The sequence below is a fragment of the Perca fluviatilis genome, chromosome 24 (assembly GCF_010015445.1).
Source record: "Perca fluviatilis chromosome 24, GENO_Pfluv_1.0, whole genome shotgun sequence".
Lineage (NCBI taxonomy): Eukaryota > Metazoa > Chordata > Actinopteri > Perciformes > Percidae > Perca > Perca fluviatilis.
Genome location: NC_053135.1, coordinates 4,126,331 through 4,149,502, shown reverse-complemented (window position 1 = coordinate 4,149,502; position 23,172 = coordinate 4,126,331). Strand labels below are relative to the sequence as shown.

Genomic DNA, 23,172 nt, shown 5'->3' with positions numbered 1-23,172 from the left:
GAGCACAAACCCCACACAAACAGACACCACAGAGAAGGGACCACACCTGCAAGAGAACAGGGATGGGGGGTGGGGACAACAGAAAACAACAGAGGAAAACAACAATTGCACAAAGCGATGAAACCTGCAAGAGAACGGGGAGGGGGGACTTGGGGCGGAGACAGACAGACAGACAGACAGACAACATAAAATGACAAAGGGACAGCCAGCCGAACAACCGCAATAAACAGGCGATATAAGAAAACAACTGAGGTAGAATGAAAAGGAGGATCAATCAAGCAACATAACAACCTACGTGTGTGTGGTGTGTGTGTGTGTGGGGGTGTCCATTAACTCGATATCTGCCTCTCTGTTCACTTTGCTGCAGCTGAATCAGAGCTGTATGAAGTTACTGCAGGAAATGCAATGCAATTTATTTGACACTGAGGTTTGTGCCGACTGCCACTGAGCACCAAAATGCATCAACAAGACAAGCGTTAACAATCAACCAGGACTGCAATCTTGAGGATTATATCTCTAATTTCACAGGAGAATATTATCACCAGTTCAGAACGCTTTGCATAGTTTTCACTGACAATGTTTGGCCTCTCAGCTGGCCAGTTTATTCCACTGACCTCATATTGTCTTGAAGTGAGCCAGCTGACTCCAGCGTTAAACAGGAAATGGGCACACATCCGTTTTTCCCCCTCTTTGTTTAACTCTCACAGCATTTCACTGTTGTCAGTGTTTCCTTTGATGGTTAATGTGGGCAAAGGCAGCCCAAATATGTAGACGGACAGATGGAAGAAAGAGTTCTTTGAAGATATATCAGGCTTATATTAGCCTTTTATTAAAAATGAGACATAGGCCATCAGTGCTGCTCTAATATGATGGAGGTCAGTGGTGCCGGCAGGCTTCTATTTTATAGTACGCACAAAAAACGCCACAGCTCTCATACAGTAGCTCATATTTGCAGAAGAGTCATGCAGAAGGCCAAATACACATCTCACAGCCAGCCACATAGAAACACACATGCACACATTCCAGGGTTTCCACGTGGTCTTAAAAAGTCTAAAATTTTAAACTCTATATTTTGGGCCTTTAAAAGTCTTAAACGAGCTGAAGCATTGTGTTCTAGGTCTTAAATCAGTTTAAACAGGTCTTACGTTTTCCTACTTCCATGCAACACTACCTCTAATGCCCATTGACATTTTTTATTTTTTTATTCTGTGGTGTTGTAGTTCTTAGTAGTCCAAATATAATATAAATCATTATTACTCTGTGTTGCTTTTATTCAATTTTAATAATTTTATTTACTTTGCAAGTACTTTTGTGACTCTGCATTTTGTTGTACTTTTATGTCGTGATAAAGGATAAAAGTCTTAAATGTGACTTGTTGAAACCTGCAGAAAGCCTGACATTCTCGCACAATATTCATAGTTTCACACATGGTCAAAGTAATGGAGTCATAACTGTAGTGACTTTCAACAAAACTAATATAGGCCTATATACAGTAAATAAGCCACTGAGGGGCGAACGCATGAAGTTGTTTCAGACACGTGTTCTGGGCTGTAAATAAACCAATGTCCAGTGCGCTGTGTAAATTTGGATTCAGTGATCCATTTATTCACACTTGTGTATACGCATGCTCACTCTAAGGTTCCACTTATGAGTCAGAGAGGAGAGTAAAGTTCTCACATTAACCGGTTTATTAAACCACTCAAAACAGAAAACTTGCAGATATGTCACAGAAAATGGCACTCTCACTCCCTGGTTAAAAAAAAAAGGTATGCACGGTGCGTACAGGATTACAGCTGCCGGCACCACTGATGGAGGTGAAGACTAATATTGTTGAACAGAAAGAGATTTTAGATGCACATTTTTGTATGTTGTTACATTCACGTTACATTCTTCCCCGTGTCGCTAATACATTAAGTAAAGTAGCACTCTAGTAAGAGTTAGAATTGGCATGGTGTATTTTTCACTCTAAATTGGTGCAGCGTTCTTAAATAGTAAAATGACTCCAGGTTAAAATAAAAAGATATCGAAACTCGCCAAAGCCTCATTAACTTTATTAGAGCGATAATCATGCAGTTATAAAAAGGTGGATTTGGATATCACATAAAAAGCTGCTGTGGACCATTAATCACACACTTATACACACATGAATACACTCTGAATGTGCACCTCTGCCAGTCCACTATTTGTCCTTCAACAGAAAGTAGAATGTGTTTGTTCTTTCATTGGCTTCATTGTTACCCTGAAATATATTTAAAAAAATATATAATCCGAAGCAGAAAGCATTTATGGACTTTGTGTATGTTTTGTCTTTGAGCTGATTGTTGGATTTGAGGTTAGCTGTCTTAATGCACTACAGTCTTCTTTATATTGCTGCCTCTGCTGTTTCTTTGTGTGTGTGTGTGTGTGTGTGTGTGTGTGTGTGTGTGTGTGTGTGTGTGTGTGTGTGTGTGTGTGTGTGTGTGTGTGTGTGTGTGTGTGTGTGTGTGTGTGTGTGTGTGTGTGTGTGTGTGTGTGTGTGTGACTCATGAAGTCCAGATCATGTTGTAAGTTTAATGATTAACCAAAAAGGGTATAAACTCAATTAAGTTTTGAGGTCAGTGGATTCAAATTATCAGCTGTGTGTGTGTATAAATGCCAACTGTTTGATGGTAATGGAATTGCTTTAAACAGTTGAGTTTATAAAGCGTGCATTATGCTAATAACCTTTTTTAACTCCTTGCTTTCTGTCTTTTCTCCCTCCCACACTCTCTTCTATTTCTGTCTGTTGTGTGTCTTGTATTCTCTCTCCGTCTCTGTCTCTAGGTATCTGTTTGCCCTGCAGATTAAACACGACCTGGCATGCGGGCATCTCATCTGTAACGACACCAGCGCTGCTCTCATGGTCTCCCACATCATTCAGTGTAAGTGCATAACACACACATGTGTAGTTTTTCAATCCATCGCGGATGCTGCCTGTGAAAGAGAGGAAAAAAACACTTTCATGTTATCATAACTTTTTATAACTCATTGCTGTTCTCACAGTTTCCTCTCACGCGCCAGGTGACAAATATCACGCTGTAAATGCTAGCATTACTGCTAAATAAAGCCATAACACACAATTAATGTCTGAATAACAAAAACCCATCACTTTAACAGCATGAAGAAGCTGGCAATTTTAGGTTTTCCATGTCTGAAAATTAACTATAGTCTCATTGTGGGACCCAATTTAATGAAAAAGTACATGGAAGACTGACTATAAATCACCAAACACACAAAGCCATAACATATATTCCCTTTGGGGGTCTTTCAGCTGCACTTACTATGGCTTGTTTGTCTCTAGTTTAATTTTAAACCAGTTTAGTTGAATACTTATTACACTAATGGGAAGAGGATCTCATCATCTTTTGTTAGGATTCAAGTTTGATCCAGCAGGACAGATGCTTGCCAGCATGAGACCATGATACCAGTTCGTATGTTGTCCTCCTGTCCCTCTTTCTTTATTCCATTGTCTTTCCAGTTACATAAAGCATCAGTGGTCCCCTATATTTAGGTATTTGAATTAAAGGAACACTTTATTTCCATCGCCCGGGCACCTGCTCGTCAAGCTATATGTCTTCATCGCAGCGGCCGTTGCTGTTCAGCACCATATGTGAAGGATGTAGAATTTATGGATTCAATTCAGTCTTGCAGACAGCAGCGGGACTACTACGCACACAGCATGCTGTAGAATATGACTTGGTTGCCGTGGTAACGGTCAGTGCTGTGGCTTGTATTTGCACCTGCGGGTGGTGGTACAGTATACTGTGAGGGTTTATTATTGCTGGTATTGAACAGATGGAGAGGCACGCATCAGCACGCTTCATCTGATCTACAGCAGACTAGCTTAGGGCGGGGTATTAATAAGAAATGAACTAGAATAAATGGCAGGTAAAATAAAACTGTATGTTTTCCTTATTATGTTGTATATGGTTAGATTCATGCTATCTTCATCTTGGCCATTTCCTCTTTTCCTCAGCACTCTGCATCTTTATTTAATCCTCCCATCCCATTTCTCTCTTTTCCACTCCAAATAAATATTGAAGTCTCACCATTGTGCCACCTCTCCTCACTCTCCTTTTTTCTCTCTCCATCAGCCGAGATAGGAGATTTTGATGAAACCCAGAGCTGGCAGCACCTCCTCCACAATAAGTACCTGCCCGACCAGGACGCCATCAGAGACAAGATCACTGACTGCCACCGCAAGCATGTGTGAGTTCTCACACACATATCCACACATGCATTTACTCTATTTTCAGTACAGGTTCTCATGGACACACGTTCGGTTTTTAGAAGATAAAAGGAGGGCGCTTGGTGGTGACAACAGCAATGGTATTAGGTTAAAGTAGCAAATGGATCACTATACAAAACGTTCAATTTATACTATAATGTATGGAAAATCACTTGTTTTATATGACCAACATTGCAAAAGCCAAAGTTGGTAATTTCACTATGACATAAAACTGGGAAAAGCAACAAATTACTCACTTTTGAGAAGCTGGAATTGGCAAATATTTGGCTTTTTCTGTACAATTGTTTTTATTTTGACTCACCGCTAATGCATAGAATATGGTGTTCTTCTAAATTTAAAAATCTTTCATCTCTCATCTGTTTGAAAATGCACTGCTTTGAATATTAATTTTACATGAAAAACTTAAATGACCTAGTTACACAGTTCCATTAGCAGCACTGTTTACCTGTAAATAGCTGGTCAAGATTATCCTTGCTTGAAAAACGATAATGCGCTCAACTTTAGTCTGACTGGGGATCAGTTTTTGTGTGGCGTTAAGCTTCAAGGTTTTAGGATCAATTGTTTTACACACACACACACACACACACATCCACGGCAAGTCTCACACACACAGAGATGTTTATCCCTTTATTCAAATGTGTGTTCACAAACACACCCATTACACAATTACACCCAACCCATAAGTCTCTCTCCTGCAGAGATTTTTATCTCTTTAACCACAACTGCTCACACACTCATGTACACACACACACACACACACACACACACACACACACACACACACACACACACACACACTTTTAATCTCTCCCCCGCAGAGGTGGCTATCTGCAAACATACCACATTGCACTCCCTCTGTGCCCCTGCGACCACACATTGACCCAGCACACCTATCTTCTCATTTACATTGTAGCTGTGCTTTACCCACCGCTGTTTGCAAATACATGACAAATGTATTTCCTTGTTTTTCTGGACATGCAAATTCCCCTAAAACCTGTCCCTAACCACATATAGGAGCTGAAAACCAAACCACTGACTTGTAGATTATTTGTCACGGTCACACTGTGAACCACATACTCTTTCTGTGGGTTACTGCTACCCCCCTCTTCTCTAATCCCTCAGCCTCCCTTAGCCGACGCAGGAAGGAAGTGGCTAATTCAGCAGCTCATACAGGAAACAGGAAGCTATTTTCAGATTTGTGAGGAAACAAACTTCTTTTGTGGCAGATTTTTTTTTTTTTTCGCCCACAGTGGGTATTGCCATCTGATCCTGTGGTTTGTTGATTTTACACTCGCAATAAATCTGCAGTAGAAACCTGGAATGGGTCATGTCTAAAATCTGGTACATACAGTATAGACAATGACACTGGGGGAGGGATAAATGGAGGAAAGTGCTCTCAAAATCCATAATGTTGTTGCCATGATAACAGTCCCCAGTGCCCACCTTTATCTTTGGAGACACTTTAACTTTAAGCTAACGGAACAGAAAAAGAAGAAGGTATGATTTTACTTTGTCTTTCTTCAGCTTGAGGAAGCTGCCGATTGATGATGTTGATTGATGGATAATTAATGGATTGATTGATCACTCTCCTCCACAGTGGGCAGACTCCTGCAGAGTCCGACTACCAGCTGCTGGAAATTGCTCGGCGCTTGGAGATGTACGGTGTTCGTCTGCACCCAGCCAAGGACCGAGAGGGTACTAAACTCAGTCTGGCTGTGGCGCACATTGGTGTGCTGGTTTTCCAGGTAAAACCATCAAAATCAGACCTAACAGCCTCCCTAAAATCTGTAATTGGTTTTGCTGAAATATGAGTTCCAGAGTCAAGAACAAGGCTGCATATCGAGATTTGTGATTTGAGCTGTAAATTCCTTAAATGATTTTTGGAAGAAAGTATGCATAATATTTTGTAGAGATGTTTTTGTGGTGTGCTAATTTCCCTTGACTTCTGCTGTTTGGGTGGAGCGTGACCATTATTAACCTCTTCTTTGTTTGCACAAATCATTTTGAAGATATTCTTGTGGTTTGGCACCTCACTGATAAGCCTCCACTCACTCCACAACTGTGCAACCTCCTGATTCATTAGGGGAGAAGAATGTGAACGTGTGCTTGTGTTTTGGGATAAGATGTAGAGAAAACTAGGAAGTAAATCTATATGTTGTGTCTTGGATTTATAGGAAATAAATAATACACATTTGGGATATGGAGATTATATTATTGTATGCTTAGAAGTTGTCCAATTTGAAAATTCCAGCAGGAGTCTTGCTGAGACAAAACACTTTGATGTTTATTCTCCATTGAGAATTCATCCAAGTCTTTCATGAATATTGATCTGCTTCTCATAATGTCTTTATTCAGGGGTACACAAAAATTAACGCCTTCAACTGGTCCAAGGTTCGCAAGCTCAGCTTCAAACGCAAACGGTTCCTAATCAAGCTGAGAGCAGACCCCGCTGTAAGTCCATATAACACCTCCCCTACCTTTACTTATTTCTTCTGTCCGTCCTGCATTTCTCCTTCCCTCCATCCATACTTACAGTCTATCTGCCTCTGCGTCTTCCAGCAGAATGCCCACCATGACACGCTGGAGTTTGCCATGGCCAGCAGGGATTGCTGTAAAATCTTCTGGAAGATCTGTGTAGAGTATCACGCCTTCTTCAGGCTCTTCGAGGAGCCCAAGCCCAAACCCAAGCCCATCCTCTTCACCAGGGGATCCTCATTCCGGTTCAGGTAAGGAGAGGACTGAAATTGAAATGATAGAAAATGACCGCATTTGTGTTTTAAATTGTTTCTTGCTTTTGTCTCTATGTACCTGCAGCGGTCGAACCCAGAAGCAGATCATCGATTATGTGAAAGACTCGGAGCTGAAGAAAGTCCCATTTGAAAGGTGAAGCTCTCTCATTTGTTTAGAATACTTCAACAACAGAAACCAATCAGATTTCTGTTTTCCTGGTTAGTTGCACATATGGTTTGACCTCATCTGTTCCCTCCCCCCTTTACAGGAAACACAGTAAGATCCTGTCCAATAGCGGCATGTCCCCTCATTCGTCGTCCTTCAGATCACAAGTGCCAAGAGAGGTAATACACACACACACACACACACACACACACACACACACACACACACACACACACACACACACACACACACACACACACACACACACCTTTATTCACCCATAGTCTGGTTTTTGTTTGCTTTAGTTCAAATATCTTTAATTTTCCTTCTAACTTTACTTGTTGTACACATTTACAGACTTTGTGTCTGTTTTTATTACTTTTCTTTCTCTCTTAAATCTGGAGCTGCTCTGTGGCCAAAAGTACAAAGCTGTTTTTGTACCAAAGCAGCCCCGGCAAGCGAGTGCGTTTGAATGTGTTCTTTTACTTTTCCCTCTTTATTCAAAGTCTGGAATTCAGTTTAATGAGCCCAGTTGAATAGGAGTTTAAAAAGCTTGTCCTCAGCTGTCTCCTTTTGTCTTCCTCGACTCGTCGCTCTTCTTCTTCCCTTTACTCATTTGCAGAGTGCCATGTCTGTCCAGGTAGCCGACCAGCCTGACTCAACCAGACTGGGCCAGCGAGCTGAATGTAATGGGTCAGAGGAGCCGCCGGCAGCCACATCAACCATCAACGGCTTCCAGGATATACCAGCGGCGCCCGGCTCAGACCCGACTCAGTCCCGACAGAACCACCACGGCACGGGATCAGCACCAGATCCGCAGTTCCTCAACCCAGGTCCATCCTGCAGGGCAAACAAAGGCAGCAGCTCTTCTATTCCTTACATAGACTGCAGCGACATAGACAGTGAATGCGACGTGACAAAGAACAACCGGGCTCCCAGGGGCCACAGCGGTGCAAATGACAGCAATGCGGATGAGCCTTGTGTGTATAATAATAAGCATGGGGGTAGCAGTCGTAATGGGGGGCAAGCTGGGAGTCTGTTCGGGGATGTCAATGGGTTCTACCACACCAATCACCAGGGGCTGATGCAGCAGCATCAACAGCAGGGTATCATAGGGCTGCAGCAGCAGCAGCAGCAAGGTATGCTGGGTAACAGAAGCGCTGTAGATCAGTCTCCGGTGTCTAACAAGTTTAATGTGAGTCACGCGCTAACAGATGATGAAGTTTTGCCCAATGGGGGTTCATTTCATGGCCGCCTTCCGCTCCACAGCACGCTGCTGGATGAAATCTTTCAGGGTCGAGACAAGCCAGGTGCAGTAGTAGGGCGACCGTTAGGAACCGGGACTCGTAGTCAGTGCTCCAGCCCGGTGATCAGCAGCTTCCACCACCGCACCAACTCCGTCAGTCACGCTGAGATGACAAACGGTCACGGTCAGCAGCGCTCCGGCCCACGTTGGGATGACGGCGGGCATTATTTCAGTAAACGTCCAGGAGTATTCCCTGTGGAAACTCCCACTCTCCCACCGCCATCCCAGCCACCAAACCACTACGGCAGCTACTCCCCTATCACCGCAAACAACACGCCGCCACATTTCGCCAAACCCTATCACAGCAACAACATGCGAAATCGCTCCGATACCGATCCATTCATTCTCAGCCAGCTGACATCCACTCCCGTCCACCAACATGACCCTCATCGCTCCGGGTTCCACGCCCAAGCCCCGTGTTCTGCCCCGATGGAGCGAAGAATGATTCTCGCAAATGGCAATCACGCGGGGAACCCTGCGGTTCTAAGTCAGGCACGGTCCAACACGGTGCAGCGGTTGTTCGGTCGTCAGGGAAAGCCCGGTAACAACCCGACGCGTAACAACAATCAAAATCAGCCGGTGCAAATGATCGACGGATCTACGAGCAGTGGCAGCGGCAGCGATTCCAGCGACACGGAGTCGGACACTGGTAGTAGCGCGTACAGCCAGCCTTTAATGTACGGCAACCCTGCTGCTGTCAGTTCCATGAATTCGGTCAACTCGAACGGCGTGAACTCGTCCCCGCTGCCTCAGAGCAAGTTCTCCTTCGGGAGTCTCCAGCTGGAGGAGGGGAACGATGGTGAAGGGGAGGAGGAGGAAGGGTACTACCGTTTTAACGAGGAAGACATAGGAGGGCGGGTTTTTAGCTGTTGAAGGGTTAAGATATGCGAGTAGTTTGGTCTCACATTAGGCGTTATAATGCACAATAAATATAATCTTATGTCTGTAAGGATTGTAACATCTAAATGTAGTGTTATACAGATACACTACTGTGTAAAACTTAATCGCCCAGCTACATTAATAGATGAAGTACACATTTGTAAATCGCGGTGTAGTAGCCTTAGTCCACCTGTTTACACTAGGTTAGCTTTGGTATAAACAAACACACATTTTCTGCAAAGTTTCTAACATATTTGTTAGACACATATTTATATGGAAATCAACATTTCTGACATATTTGTTTTTTTAAAACTGTGAATAGAAACACCTGCCCTACTTTTACACAAATTGATAATACGTCCATTGTTTTTTAAATCCCACAATCCTCATTTTTATATAGAATTTTGGATGCAAACTACTGACTTTAGTCTAACTTTACACAAAGTCAACATTTTGGCTGGCTATTTGTTAAAGGGAGAACCATTCCTAAAAGCCTGGAGGCACTTCAGACAGTTTTCTGTAAAGCTAAAGAATCTGTCTACTCTGGGTTTACCTTCCTTACAATGTGCCATAACTTAAAAACTGTATATTCAGTGTCATCGTACGTGCAGATGAAACATACAGATTATGTAGGGAAGTTAGGAAATCTAAAGGAATTACCTTCACGTGTAGAATCCTACATTTTGTGGGGAAGATTATTTCTGCAATTCTCGCTCGTTTTACTATTGTTTACGTACACCTATTCCATTAAGGAGGAATTAAAATTCTGCTGATTGTAGCTCACCTTTTGTAAACGCTTGTTGTTGAGATATTAAGGTGTTGAAGCAAGAGATGAATAGGTTTAAAGGTGGCACCTGTTCTGAAAGCGGTTGAGTTGACCAGGATCTGCTGCCCCTCTTGGTCATGATCCCCCTATAGAACTCTTGTCTGTTGTAATACTGTGTCGTGTCCTAATGTAGCATTTTCTGTAAATCACACTTTTATAATTCCACTGTTGTCAGGTGCAATAGGAGGGCTTTAAGATGATAGCTGGAGGTCTTTAATGGATTTCAATGGAGGTTTAAAGGGGGAAACGGTTTTACGTCAGACGTTACATACAGATTGTGTTTTTTTGGATTGTGTTTAACCACAAGGTTAACACGGATTGTCGAACTGAGAGATATTCCTCTTAATTGTACAGTATATCTGAATGTTGTTGGTTAACGATGGATTGTAGAGTAATACACTTGACTTGGTAGTAAAATGTGTTAAATGTGTAAGTTGTGGGAGGAATTCTGTAGCTAGCGGCTGCTCTGCCTTTCTCATTCGGTTTTGGCCCGAGCTAATTTTCTTCGGAGCACTTTTTCATGCTTTCATTCGATTTCTGTCTGTTGTGGGCAACTTGCACTGTAATTTGAATGTTTGTGGTAGCGACGTTTTGTAGTAGTTCTCTTTTGTATTTACAATTAGTGGCGCATCAGTTAATACGTTAGGGAGAGTATGAAGACCCTAACCTTTTTTTATATTTTTATTTTTGATAATAACTGAAGCTCAATGCGTTTCTACATTTCTACTGAAGATGCATTCTGTTGGCTGGTCATGGGCTTTCTTTCTATCGTTCTTTTTTTCTTTCTTTCTTACGCACACACTAAGCAATAATCAAAGCTGCCAACCATCGTCCTTAAGGCTGTGACCATCCACAGCTGTCTGCTTTGCTTGGCTCAGCCCCTGGCATGCACTCCAACCACACACAGAAAGGGTAGCTCACTGTTATCTTCCACTTTCCGAATGCTCTTCTGTTACAATGCTGTTTATTGAAGGTGTGCTGGCACTCCATTCCAATCACTGTCATTTGCTGGCTGTCTGCTCACAGCAACACATGCTTTTGTGTTTTCTGTAGCTACTAGCAATTCAATATGTATTGTTAATTAGCATACATTGGAACTAAAGATGTATGAATGATTGACTCACAGTGCATAAAAGCACCAATTTTAAACTGTACATATTTAGAATTAATTTCAGGAAACTATTAGAAATCTGAGCTGGATTTCTAATTTCAGAGTTACCTTCTTAGCTACTTTTCCAATGTTATGCTATAACTCAAGGAGCCTAGGCGCTCCCTGAAACAGTGATTTAAAGGGTTTAATCTACGAAGTGACTTAACGTGGACTTAATGTCATCAGCATCTCATCACGTGTAGTCACCTTCTAGCCTTTTCTTTCCTCAGAGCTTCTTCCTGAGACAAAATGTCCATGCTTCATGCTTTGTAAATGCACTGTTTTTAAAGCATGTTGGTGGGAACCGTTTTCCTTTCCTTGACTCTGAGTGCATGTTAACGAGCAATGTCCCTGCTTTTTCTGTCCTTCTGCTCTGTTTTTTGCTCACTTTGTCACTCGGTGTTTCTATCACGGGGCTCAAAAAATGGTTTCAAATGTTTGAGAAGCATTAGGTGCAGTAGAACACAAACTTAACAACTCTGGGATATCACAGCTTTCATGCCTTTTTTTTTTTTGTTACGACACCGTCATGATTAATTTACCACGCCCTGTCTTTTTCAAACATTCAGAAACCATTTGTGTTTTCACCCAGGTTTCCTTACTGCGCACAAGGACAAAACAGGGCCGACTCAATTCCAGTGCTTTCTTTAACGGAGAGGGAGAGGGCGAAGGTAGACAGACACAAGTAAAGTTAAGCTTAATGCAAACGTAAGTGCAAAAACAAAGATATCTTTGAAAGACATGTTGTAAAGTGTGAAAGTCTGAGTATTGTCAAAGGATGTACACACACACACACACATACATACATAAGCGCTGGAGTTGAGTCGTCTTCCTTTTCACTGTCACCAGTTAGCCCTTGCAAGTCAATTCCATTGAGGCTTTTTGTAATCTTAATGTACTGTACATACAGTAACAATCTGATAGATTGTGATTTTGTACTCTTATTGTAATTTGTATGTTAATCAGAGCCAAATTTTGTAGATTTGCTTCAAAACGAAAAAGTACAATGATTTTAGTTTGTTCTGCGGTATACACGCTGTGATGATGTGATCATATTTGACTGATATCGGGCTGCTTAAAGCAAATAGTTCAACTTTTTTGGAAAAATGCACTTATTTGATTTTTTTGCCAAGAAACCGAACAAGCATATTTCCCAAAATGTCAAACTATTTTACTTTTTAATTTTGATAATTTAAATGGTGTAAGGTGCCGTTTTAGCATCACATCTGTGATTCTTTTTTTTCTGTTTAAATAACACACTTTTTACTGACTGACTTCTTTCAAAGGGATAAACCGGCTTTCTGGCTATTCTATTTTTCGGATTTGAAGATTGGTGGCAGTTTTGCAACATCTCTAAAGCATACAATCGCAATAAATACTGAACATGCAAAGGTGTAAAAACTGCTGTCAATCTAGCTTAAGAAGTGCCGAAAAGTCTTTTTATTCTTTACAAAAGAAAGACATTTAAATGATACTTTTTCCTTAAACACGCACACTCTCTATATGGCCTAAAGACACACTGACTCACTGGTTTTCTTTTATTCTTTGTCACTCTCTTGTAACACTTTGTATTCCTGCACACCTGTCCTTTTTTATTTTCATGACAAAACACCCACTGGTTTTTATTTCTTGTGACTTCTTTGAGGTTTTATTTCTTTATACCCTTCATCTCTCTTTTTAACACTGTAACTGTGTGCACTAGTGTCAATAAAAAACGACCTTGTATGTTCAAAGAAAAGGGACTCCAGAATTTTCTGTAGATGGAATCGACATCCAACCGCCCCACCCCTCCAACACCCACCCACATACCCTCAACCCGCTTTAGTTGGGACCCCTACGTGTCTTGTGTTGTGGTAGCTAGCCTGTAGAGTAGAGGTTGTTGCATGTGCACACGTCATTTGACCCGTGTCTGTCAGTGTTTCGTGTTGTCTAGCTCGTTCCTTCATGTGTTTTTTTTGTGTCGTGGTAGTTTGTTTTTCTGTATGGTGGCACGTTCTTTTATAGCACCCGTCACAGATCTGCACTGTGGTTGCCATGGTTTTACCATCCACTGTGGTGTATAACAGTGGACTCTTTGGAAACTTTGCACCTGGGCAAGTATACAGTCAACTTAGTACCATGTAGTAAACCTTTGTAGTGACTCTAGCTGTAGTGAAAACGTTTGATTCTTCTGTCCGGATGATGATATTTCCCCAAAAAGTTGCCAGAAATAGATTTCAACTACAATCATACCAGACTCCTTTTTAGGCGTCATCCCAACTAGCAAGACTATCACACATCTATAGAAGATCATATCTATAGAGCATTGTAAGGGAAATGGAAAAGTTAATAAACTATTGATAGATTGTTCAAATGTAGCAGTGATATGTTTTCTACCAGGGCTAAAACGATTGATTAATTGATTAATCGATTAATCGATTAGTCAAAAGAAAGTTTATCTTAACTTGACAGCTTTTTTTTTTATAATGCGTGACCGCATTATTTGTCTTTTTACCCTTATAATGCACAGATATGTCTTGCAAATAAACTGACTTGTATAATCTGTAGCTCCTTACTAACGTCTACTTAACAGTTAGTTATTTTTTCCTTCTTTTGATCCTTTTTCTTTAACCACATTTTAGATGATAATAATCCAAATAGAGTAGATGTAGCCTCCTTCTGAGTTGAGTGATCGTAGCATTTCTGTCATGTTGCGCCCTGACTGAACATACCCATAGTGTAAGACTGATTTGTGTAGCATTGTCTAACTTTGAAATTCATCGCCACACATGTTGGTTACATTTAGAGGAATCATTTGGGGAATATTTTAAGCTTCTAATGCATAATTCTATGCAGGGTGAATGTAGAAGCCTTTTCTCCACTGAGAAGTGCCTGAGTAAAGAATGAAATTGTCACTAGAAGAATTAAATGATAAAGAAGAGTATTGAGTTTCATGAATCTGTTTTTAACTCCCTTATCCTCTCCTACCATCTTCTCCCTTATCTCACTCTTTGTTCTATCCCTGTCCCCGTCTCCCTCTGCTTTCCATTTTCCTATTTTCCTCTCCTCCCCCAGAAAGTCCCGGTTCAGAGGACTCTCCGGAGGGAAGTCCCCATGTGGTCGTTAACGGCAGTGGCTCGGTAAATGGACGGGGGACGGGCAGCATCGGTGTCCTGGGTCAGAGTCCTGAGGGACGGCTGCTATCACCTCTCACCAGCCCGCTGCTCACTGATGCTGGATGTGTCCGCCACGATGACGAAGACGAGGCGAGGAGGAAGGTAGACATGAAGACAAGGGAGAGTGTGGATGGAAAATTAGATTTTGTGTAAAATATCTAAAGAATCTAATAAGGGATTTATCAGTGGATTTGTGAATTGATCTCATCTTTCTGTTTGTGTCCAGAAGTTTCCCACAGACAAGGCCTACTTCATAGCCAAGGAACTGTTGACCACAGAGCGGACCTACCTCAAAGACCTGCAGGTCATCACAGAGGTAAGTTCTATAGTTTCCATATTTTCTTTAGGTGATGTACTTGAGTCTGTTGCCATGTTGATGCTAAAGGCAAGGCCAATCTCAGCTGGCTGAGAGACCGAAATCTTTTAAAAGCCATCTGTGCTCAGACCAGGAGCTAGTCTGGCCAAGTGTAAACACATTCCCTAACTCCTACAGCCCCAGAGAGAGAGAGAGAGAGTAACCCCAGCTTGTTCTGTTTAAAGCCGTGTTACTGGAATAGTGAGCCAACCCTGGTTGTTTCAGCTTTCAGAGTCTGACATTTTGAGACATTTTGAGCTGAAGTTGGTCTTTTAAAAGCTTATGTGTTGGGACAGTGAGTCATTGTTGGTTTGCGCTGGAATCAGGATGTGAATTTGATGTTTTTACAGCCTACATGTTGGTAAAGTGAAACCAAAATCTCAAGCTGATGGTCCTTTCTGTCATAGACATGAATATTACATTGGAGTACTAGAGCTGTTTCAGCTCTCTGTTCCAGTATTTTTAATCCCCATCCCGAAAATGGGCTTAGATGTGCATTTAGTTTGGCCCGAGACTGAAGACTGAGGTTCAACATCTGAGGCTTTATGAGCATTTGTCTTGTGGAGGACAGATGACATCTTCCCAGTGAGCATATTTAAGTTACTTGTGTTTTCTGAATGACACTCTCTCTTTGGTTTGTCACAAGAAATCAATGCATGTGTTAGAATTTACCTTCTTTAAGCCGCCAAGCATTGTATCTCGTTTCTTTAAGACGACACCGCTCCGGGCCCTTCAGTTTACAAGTAAAACCACTAAAATCAACACGGGAAAAACACTCTCTGCATGCATAAATACAACATCTGCATCTTTAATCCTGGGCTGAAAGAGCAGCTTACTGTTGGTTGGACTGTGTCTTTGCCATTTATGTAATTTAACTTTACTGTCTGTCTGTAACAAATGAGTGGAAAATCTGCAGCGGGAATGTAATGAGTAGAAATACTAGTTAGGAAAAGACAGGGTCAAGCCCCTACAGAAGAAAGCACCTGCCTGCATCACCTTTAATATTTTGAAGCGGACTTCTGACCTCGCTGTGCTGTGGAGTGAAAAAATATCATATTTCCAGTCTCTTGGGTCTTTTTCTCCCTCTCAGCTGTTTTTCTTCCCAACAGTAGTTTCCACCCCTCTTTCATGTGGGAGGAAGGCGTGCGCTGGCGCTTTTTTAAAACCTCTTAAATATGTTCTTTGGTCTGGCACAGCTCAGACCTGAGATCCCACACCCTTCCCTCCCTCACTCACTCCCTCCCTCCCTCCCTCCCTCCCACCGAGTCCTTCTGCGAAACAGCTGGCCAGCCTCCTGTCTGCACGAGCTGTCATAATTGTGTGTGATTTACTCTAAAGGGGAATACAACACCTTTGTGCCAGGGGTTGTAGTGCACTCGCCCGGGGAGCCAGGAGGGTCTGTGTGTGTGTGTGTGTGTGTGTGTGTGTGTGTGTGTGTGTGTGTGTGTGTGTGTGTGTGTGTGTGTGTGTGTGTGTGTGTGTGTGTGTGTGTGTGTGTGTGTGTGTGTGTGTGTGTGTGTGTGTGTGTGTGTGTGTGTGTGAGCTAGCTGATGGTTATCCTCACTGCAATCAAATGTCATCGTGCTTTCAAGTCAAATCACTGGTTCTGACCCGCCGACCTCCTATCCAGGGGTCTGTTGGGATCATACATGTATTGTGTGTGGTGCCTCACATATGTCACTTGTAATCACTGTCAGTGTCTGCTGTATATAGGGTGTTCATTTGTTTTAAAGCATCATGTTAATTATGGATTATTCTGACAATTGTTTTCTCATTAAATTGATTAATCATTTTGTTAATTAATATCAGAAAATAGTGAAAACCCCGCCTTTATAATTTCTTAAAGTCCTGAGAGCCGTCTTCAAATTGCTTTTTTTTGTCCGACCAACAGTCCAAAACCCCCAAAAATACAATTTATTATTAGATAAGACAAAGAGAAGCAGCAAATCCTCACAAATGAGAGGCTGGACCTGAGAATTGTTGGCAGTTTTGCTGAAAGGAAATTATTTAAACAATTAACTGATTATCAAAATAGTTGCATGTTAATTTTTCTGCCGATCAACTAATTGCTTTGGCTTTAACCTTAAACTTGTTCGATGCTTCACTGTAGAGCCACTTGTGTATTACTTCCCTTAAAGGTCGCATGGCTTGAAAAATTCACTTTATGAGGTTTTTCAACATTAATATGAGTTCTACTTGCCTGCCTATGGTCCCCAAGTGGCTAGCCCTGGGTGTCCTGCTCTGCCTTTGAGAAAAAGTAAGCTCAGATGGGTTGATCTGGAATATTCTCCTTATGAGGTCATAAGGAGCAAGGTTACCTCCCCTTTCTCTGCTTTGCCCGCCCAGAGAATTTGGCCCACCCATGAGAGAGAGACATCATGGCTTTCAAAAAAGGAACCATGGCAGTTGGTCAAGGCCACACCCCCACCCTCCACCTTGCCCCCCCCCCCCCCTCAATAGCATTTAAAGTTACAGACAGATAAATGGCACATCTTAAGGAAAGCTCATTGTGGGACTGGTTCTAGTGGCTGTAATTCTGCACCAAGGCTGAATTTCGGGAAAGAGACTTCAGATACAGTATTAGGGAACCACTGAGGTCTATATAAAAGCATCCAAAGAGCACCATGTCATGGGACCTTTAATGTGGTTCTCAGATGTTGCTATAAACATGAACATTTGCTTCGAATTGGAGAATAAGGACTTTTTTATCTTTATTTTGCAAGTCATGCATGTTTTCTTTTTCTTTCTTCCAAATGCAAACATTTGTAAACAATTGTGTGTGTGTGTGTGTGTGTGTGTGTGTGTGTGTGTGTGTGTGTGTGTGTGTGTGTGTGTGTGTGTGTGTGTGTGTGTGTGTGTGTGTGTGTGTGTGTGTGTGTGTGTGTGTGTGTGTGTGTGTGTGTGTGTGTGTGTGTGTGTGTGTGTGTGTGTGTGTGTGTGTAGTCCTTCCAGAACGTTGCAGGGAAAGATGAGGCCTTCCCGGACTCTGTTAAGAATCTGATCTCTGCCAGCTACGATCCGGTCTACAAGTTCCACCAGGGATTCCTCAAAGAGGTGGAGCAGCGGCTGGCACAGTGGTCAGTATCTGTCTGTTCCCCATTCAGAAAACTGAAGTTTGGTACAGAACATGATTACTGACTTGAGCATTTGGCTCACAATGCATCTACAAAGCAAAGTATCTACATTTAAATGCACCTACATATCATACATACATATAAAAGCACTAAACTAAATGTGCACATGCAAAGTCCTTATGGGAACTCGTTATGGGAATCTTGTCTGTGTTATTTCTGTAATGACATACAGGAGGAGACACACACTCAAACATACACGCAAACCTTTTTTTTTGGAAAGGGCCCAAGGACTTGCTGGTTAGATGAATGGGATTGTGGGAATGGAGTGAAGATCTTCCAGTCATGTGTGGTATAAACATAGCTGTAGCCTGACATCTGCTGGTGAATTAATGCTACTGCATGTGAAAGAAGATCCTATTTTATTTTCTCTTTTTTAGGGAGGGTCGATCTAATGCCCACATTAAAGGAGACTATCAACGAATTGGTGACGTTCTCCTGAAGAACATTCAGGGTCTGAGGGTAACTACACATCCCTCTTATTATTTTCTTTTGCACCACAAGCCCTCATGTGTAAGATTTGGATTAGGAAGTATAAATGCCTTATCTGTGAATTTTATGTTTTTCTCTCTTTTTTTCTTCCATTTTCTAATTTTTGTCTTTGCATCCGCAGCAGCTGACAGTTCATCTTCAGAAACATTCAGAGTGCCTGGTCGAACTGGAACGGGCCTGCAGGTGTGTGAATGGAGGCTACTAGAAAGGCTAATGTTATTAACACGAGACCTTTAGCTTTCCAAAGGGATATTATTATTATTATTATTATAAATGACATTACCATAAGCACGGCACAAAGCTTCTTAGGAGCCCTCCAGAAAGCTCAAGTACCTTCCCCATTTCCTAGTGTAGACATCCAGTCTGGCAAACCGTTTATATGTCATTTTTTTTCAAATGCCGCCACCTTAGCAATCTCACAAGCCCACTCTCGGATTGACGGCATCATTCCTCCGTTCTCTTAAAATAATCTGTCTGGCTACAATTAAACTAGTTTGGACCCAGCCTTTTATGTGCTCAACTATTCCGCTAAGGATTGACCCATCCCCTAGAACAAATAGTCTTGGGCTGAATGGAACCTGGGTCCCTGCAATCCGACATAAGTTATCATGTATCCCCCTCCAAAATTCCTGGACCTTATCACAGGACCATAGGACATGAAGTACTAACTTCATTTTCCATACCAAACCTTGTAGGAGCATTTGGAACACACCCATTTTCCGTTCCTCCTTCCTCTCTGTTCCTCAGGTCCAGTCGGAAGGCGGAGGCTGCGTGTCGGGACTTTGAGCAGCAGAGGGTTTGCTACCTTCCCCTCAACATCTTCCTCCTCAGGCCTCTCCACCGCCTTCTGCACTACAAACTCATCCTGGAGAGGCTCTGCAAGCACTACCCGCCCACCCACGATGACTTCAGGGACTGTAGAGGTACACATGGGTCTTTTGTGTATGTGTTTTTGTACCTGTGCAACTAAATGTGTCTTTTATTAGTTTTTTTTCTAACCGTCTTCCTTAACCCATCTTTAGCGGCCCTGGCGGACATCTCAGAGATGGTGCTACAGCTCCAAGGCGCCATGATGAAGATGGAGAACTTCCAGAAGCTTCTAGAGCTGAAGAAAGATCTGACCGGCATCGACAACCTCGCCATCCCCGGGAGGGTTAGACTCTTTACATTTCTATATTGGACACTTTGATGTGATTAGTCAAAGTAACTACCTTTTTTAAATAGTTAGTTTTCATGTTTGAGGCGTAAATTGTTCAGTGACAAGACCTGCAAAATTCTGCAAATGTATTATGGCTTTCTTTCTGATACTCGAATATTTATTCTAGTATGTCTGTTTTGAACTTGCAGGAATTTATCAGGCTGGGTTGCCTCAGCAAGCTCTCAGGGAAGGGCCTTCAGCAGAGGATGTTCTTCTTGGTAGGACATTTCAGCTACTTTTCAAAATGAATCAAAAATCAGCAAAAAATAAAATCCTAACCTCCACTTCTTCCCTTCCTTCCTCCCCAGTTCAGTGATTCCTTGGTGTACACCAGTCGAGGAATGACCACGTCCAACCAGTTTAAAGTTCACGGCCAGCTGCCCCTGTATGGCATGACGGTACGTGACCATATTCCCTTAACAACATGCTTTTCTTTTTTTTCTCAGTTTGAGTAACTTTAAGCACTGTGCTGCAGGAATAACTGGTACAGAATTGAAACCTGGATTGCTGTCATTCATTACAAACTGTTTTAGGGTAAAAGTGTGTATTATTTGGATGCTGGGGCTTATTATTACAGCATATGTTGTTGTTATAATTATTTTTTGTTGACATGCATTGATCAAATTTAAAATTACTGAGGTCTTCCGCTGAGGTGTGTGTGTGTGTGTGTGTGTGTGTGTGTGTGTGTGTGTGTGTGTGTGTGTGTGTGTGTGTGTGTGTGTGTGTGTGTGTTTTTCCCCAGATCAGAGAAAGTGAGGAGGAGTGGGGAGTCCCTCATTCGTTCACTTTGTTTGGACAGCGCCAGTCTGTGGTTGTAGCAGCCAGGTATACATGTACATGAACACACACATAAGCATAAATATTTGTTCAAAGTCTTATAAAAGGGGTCAGAAGCATGGATGGATTACTGAATGGGCCTACCAGGCACAAAATATTCACAATGATACAATTCACAATGATACGAAAGCCGCAATATTAAAAACCTATCTACTGTGAATGAAAGAAATGAAAATAGGTGTATAAGAACAATATTTCAACAGCGTGCAGATGCAAAAAGAAACTATTTTTTACAGACTCTCTCTCTCTCTCTTTCTCTCTCTCTCTCTTCCTCTTTCTCTCTCTCTGCGTCTTCTCTGTCTGTGTCCAGCTGTGAGTCCGAGATGGAGCGGTGGGTGGAGGACATCAGGATGGCCATCGACCTGGCAGAGCAGACGAGCAGCCCAAACACTGACCTGCTGTCCACCAGCCTCTCTGACAACAGTAAGTCTGCCAACGTCAGCCAATGTATGTGGGTGTAAGAGACTCACTCTGGACTTTAGTTATTACTTCTATTTCAGTTTGTGGATTTCAAAGACCTCGAACAGTTGTACATTAGCAGCACAAATGTACATTATCAAGAAAACAAGATTTTTTTTATGTGTCCACTTTATTAGGTAGACCTGTAGTATTATTATTATTATTATTATTATTATTATTATAGGCATTTAAAATGAGAGGGTATGGCTGAGCGGTTTTAAATTGCAGTAGTGCAGGTGTACCTAATAAAGTTGTTTACATGCCAATGTTATTTGTGAATTCCCTCTATATCTATTTGAACGTAAGATGTTTTTTATTTTGACTTTAGTCCTGTTTTTTATTTTTTTTTTTATTCTTACTTCTTTTTTTTTTTTGATAAAGTGTGCGTGTGTCAGACCTTCGAGTTCTGGATTTGATACCTGTCTTAGTTAGTACAAATGCCGGTCAGGTAACTATTGTTTTACCGAAACATCAACTTAATAAGTTGAAATAACTGCATCAGAGTTGGTCTGTCTGTGAGCCCGCATCTCACTAGAATGATCATTTTTCACTCAGGTTCTCATTGATTCAGAGGATTTGAACCATCATTCCCAAATAACTTCATTCTGCCCAAACATCACTTCATCATCAAAATATTGCAGGACTGTCTGTGGGAACCAGAAAGTTCAGTCATAAAAAACCCACAGGAGAGTTATTTCTGGGTATGTTTCCATATGGGATTTGTCAGCCGCGATGGCTTTTCTTTCCAAAAATCTCCCCGCTGAAGTTGATGTGATGCAGGGACTTCGGCTGGGACCTGAGGATATATTTCAATCCTTCCCTCCCTTTCTTTCCCTCTAACATGACAGACGGCTGCTGTCAGCACCTCATGAATAATCTCACTGAATTGTTCCAGGTGGTCTTTCATCATATTTTTTTAATGTCACCCGATATATGTAGGTCCAGGCACCAGCTGTCGCCCCCTTTTCTCTTCTTCTTTTTTTTCCTCATTCTTTATCATAAACGCCTGTCACGATGTTCAATGAGGCCTCCACCTGGTGACCTTTGGTTTGACGTCTTCATTGTCCCTCGGTTAAATCGCCCGCTATGTACGTTTAACCTCAAACTGTTGAAGAGTATTGGCTTACAAGTAACAACAAAAGTTTTTTTTTTTTTTTTTTTTTTTCCAGACTAAATTGAAATTGCTTTGATCACCGTTTTGGCTCGGCACTTTGTTCTGCATCAAAGACCTGCAGCCATGTTAAAACCATAACTGTGGTTCTACTGTTGTTATTTCATATTATTGAATCCGCCTGAATATTAACATTTAATTAATCTGTCATGATTTGATTCATGTCTGCTTTTATAAATGTTTCTGTGTTTGCTGCCGGCACGCTAAAATAGCAAGAATGAGAATGTTTGTAGTGTTAGCTGTACTTAATAATAGGCAGAGTGAGTCTATTAAAGCCAGATTGTTGTTACAAATTCAACTCTTGTAAAAGGAGTCCGCAGCATGGATGGATTACTGAATGGGCCTACCAGGCAAAAAAAACACAGAGATCACGCTGAACCACAAACATACAGAAAGTGACTACAAATGACACAAAATGACTACAAAGAGTAAGAAAATGACTACAGAGATGCAAAACGACCACAAACAGACACTCAACGACTGACACAAAAGGATCAAAAACATGCACACAACGACTACAAATGACCCCAAATTACATTACTACAAAGAGACACGAAATTACTACAAAGAGACACAAAATTACTACAAAGACGCAAAATGACAAGAAAATAGATGCAAAACGGCTACAAAGTGACACAAAATGAGTAAAAGTAGACTCTTTGACACTCTTTGAGTTTGGGTGTCATGTTTCTATGTAGACAGGGTGCGGGCTTCGTACATGTCTGTGCCCAGGGGCCTATTGGCTCCTAATCTGCCCTTGATCAGCAGCAAAAAAAAAAGAAAGAAAAAAGAAGAAGCCAAAGCAGGAGGCTCACACCAAACGTAGTATTTCTGACTCAAGTTGTCTAGTGGCAGTTTCCACCTCTAGCTGCAACCGGTTAAAATACCAAACATTAGCCAGTTATGCGTAACAAAACAATATTCAGGATGCTGCAGAGCTTGTTTGTCAGGGTTTTATGTTGTCAACACTTTGGCATTAAGTTCTGTCGCAACTTTTGTGAAGATGAAAGGAGTTTAATACCAAAGCCCGAATTGTATTAGTCAGTATTTA

General features: G+C 41.7%; 1 protein-coding gene across 5 annotated transcripts in view; it reads left to right on the top strand.

The window, feature by feature from the left end:
• LOC120554449 (FERM, ARHGEF and pleckstrin domain-containing protein 1-like) overlaps positions 1-23,172 on the top strand; it is a 58,151-nt gene that overhangs the window by 29,356 nt on the left and 5,623 nt on the right. The window contains exons 6-24 of one of the 5 annotated variants that reach the window (XM_039793335.1): positions 2,803-2,900; positions 4,113-4,227; positions 5,865-6,012; positions 6,623-6,718; positions 6,830-6,993; positions 7,082-7,150; positions 7,266-7,341; positions 7,785-7,995; positions 14,378-14,580; positions 14,705-14,794; positions 17,777-17,910; positions 18,345-18,426; positions 18,578-18,639; positions 19,204-19,379; positions 19,479-19,609; positions 19,804-19,872; positions 19,963-20,052; positions 20,397-20,479; positions 20,802-20,914. In XM_039793335.1, the coding sequence (XP_039649269.1) occupies positions 2,803-2,900; positions 4,113-4,227; positions 5,865-6,012; positions 6,623-6,718; positions 6,830-6,993; positions 7,082-7,150; positions 7,266-7,341; positions 7,785-7,995; positions 14,378-14,580; positions 14,705-14,794; positions 17,777-17,910; positions 18,345-18,426; positions 18,578-18,639; positions 19,204-19,379; positions 19,479-19,609; positions 19,804-19,872; positions 19,963-20,052; positions 20,397-20,479; positions 20,802-20,914 (2,210 nt within the window). Of the gene's footprint in view, positions 1-2,802; positions 2,901-4,112; positions 4,228-5,864; positions 6,013-6,622; positions 6,719-6,826; positions 6,994-7,081; positions 7,151-7,265; positions 7,342-7,784; positions 7,996-14,377; positions 14,581-14,704; positions 14,795-17,776; positions 17,911-18,344; positions 18,427-18,577; positions 18,640-19,203; positions 19,380-19,478; positions 19,610-19,803; positions 19,873-19,962; positions 20,053-20,396; positions 20,480-20,801; positions 20,915-23,172 lie in introns of all 5 variants that reach the window. The other 4 variants (XM_039793337.1, XM_039793336.1, XM_039793334.1 and 1 more) reach the window with 4 other exon arrangements.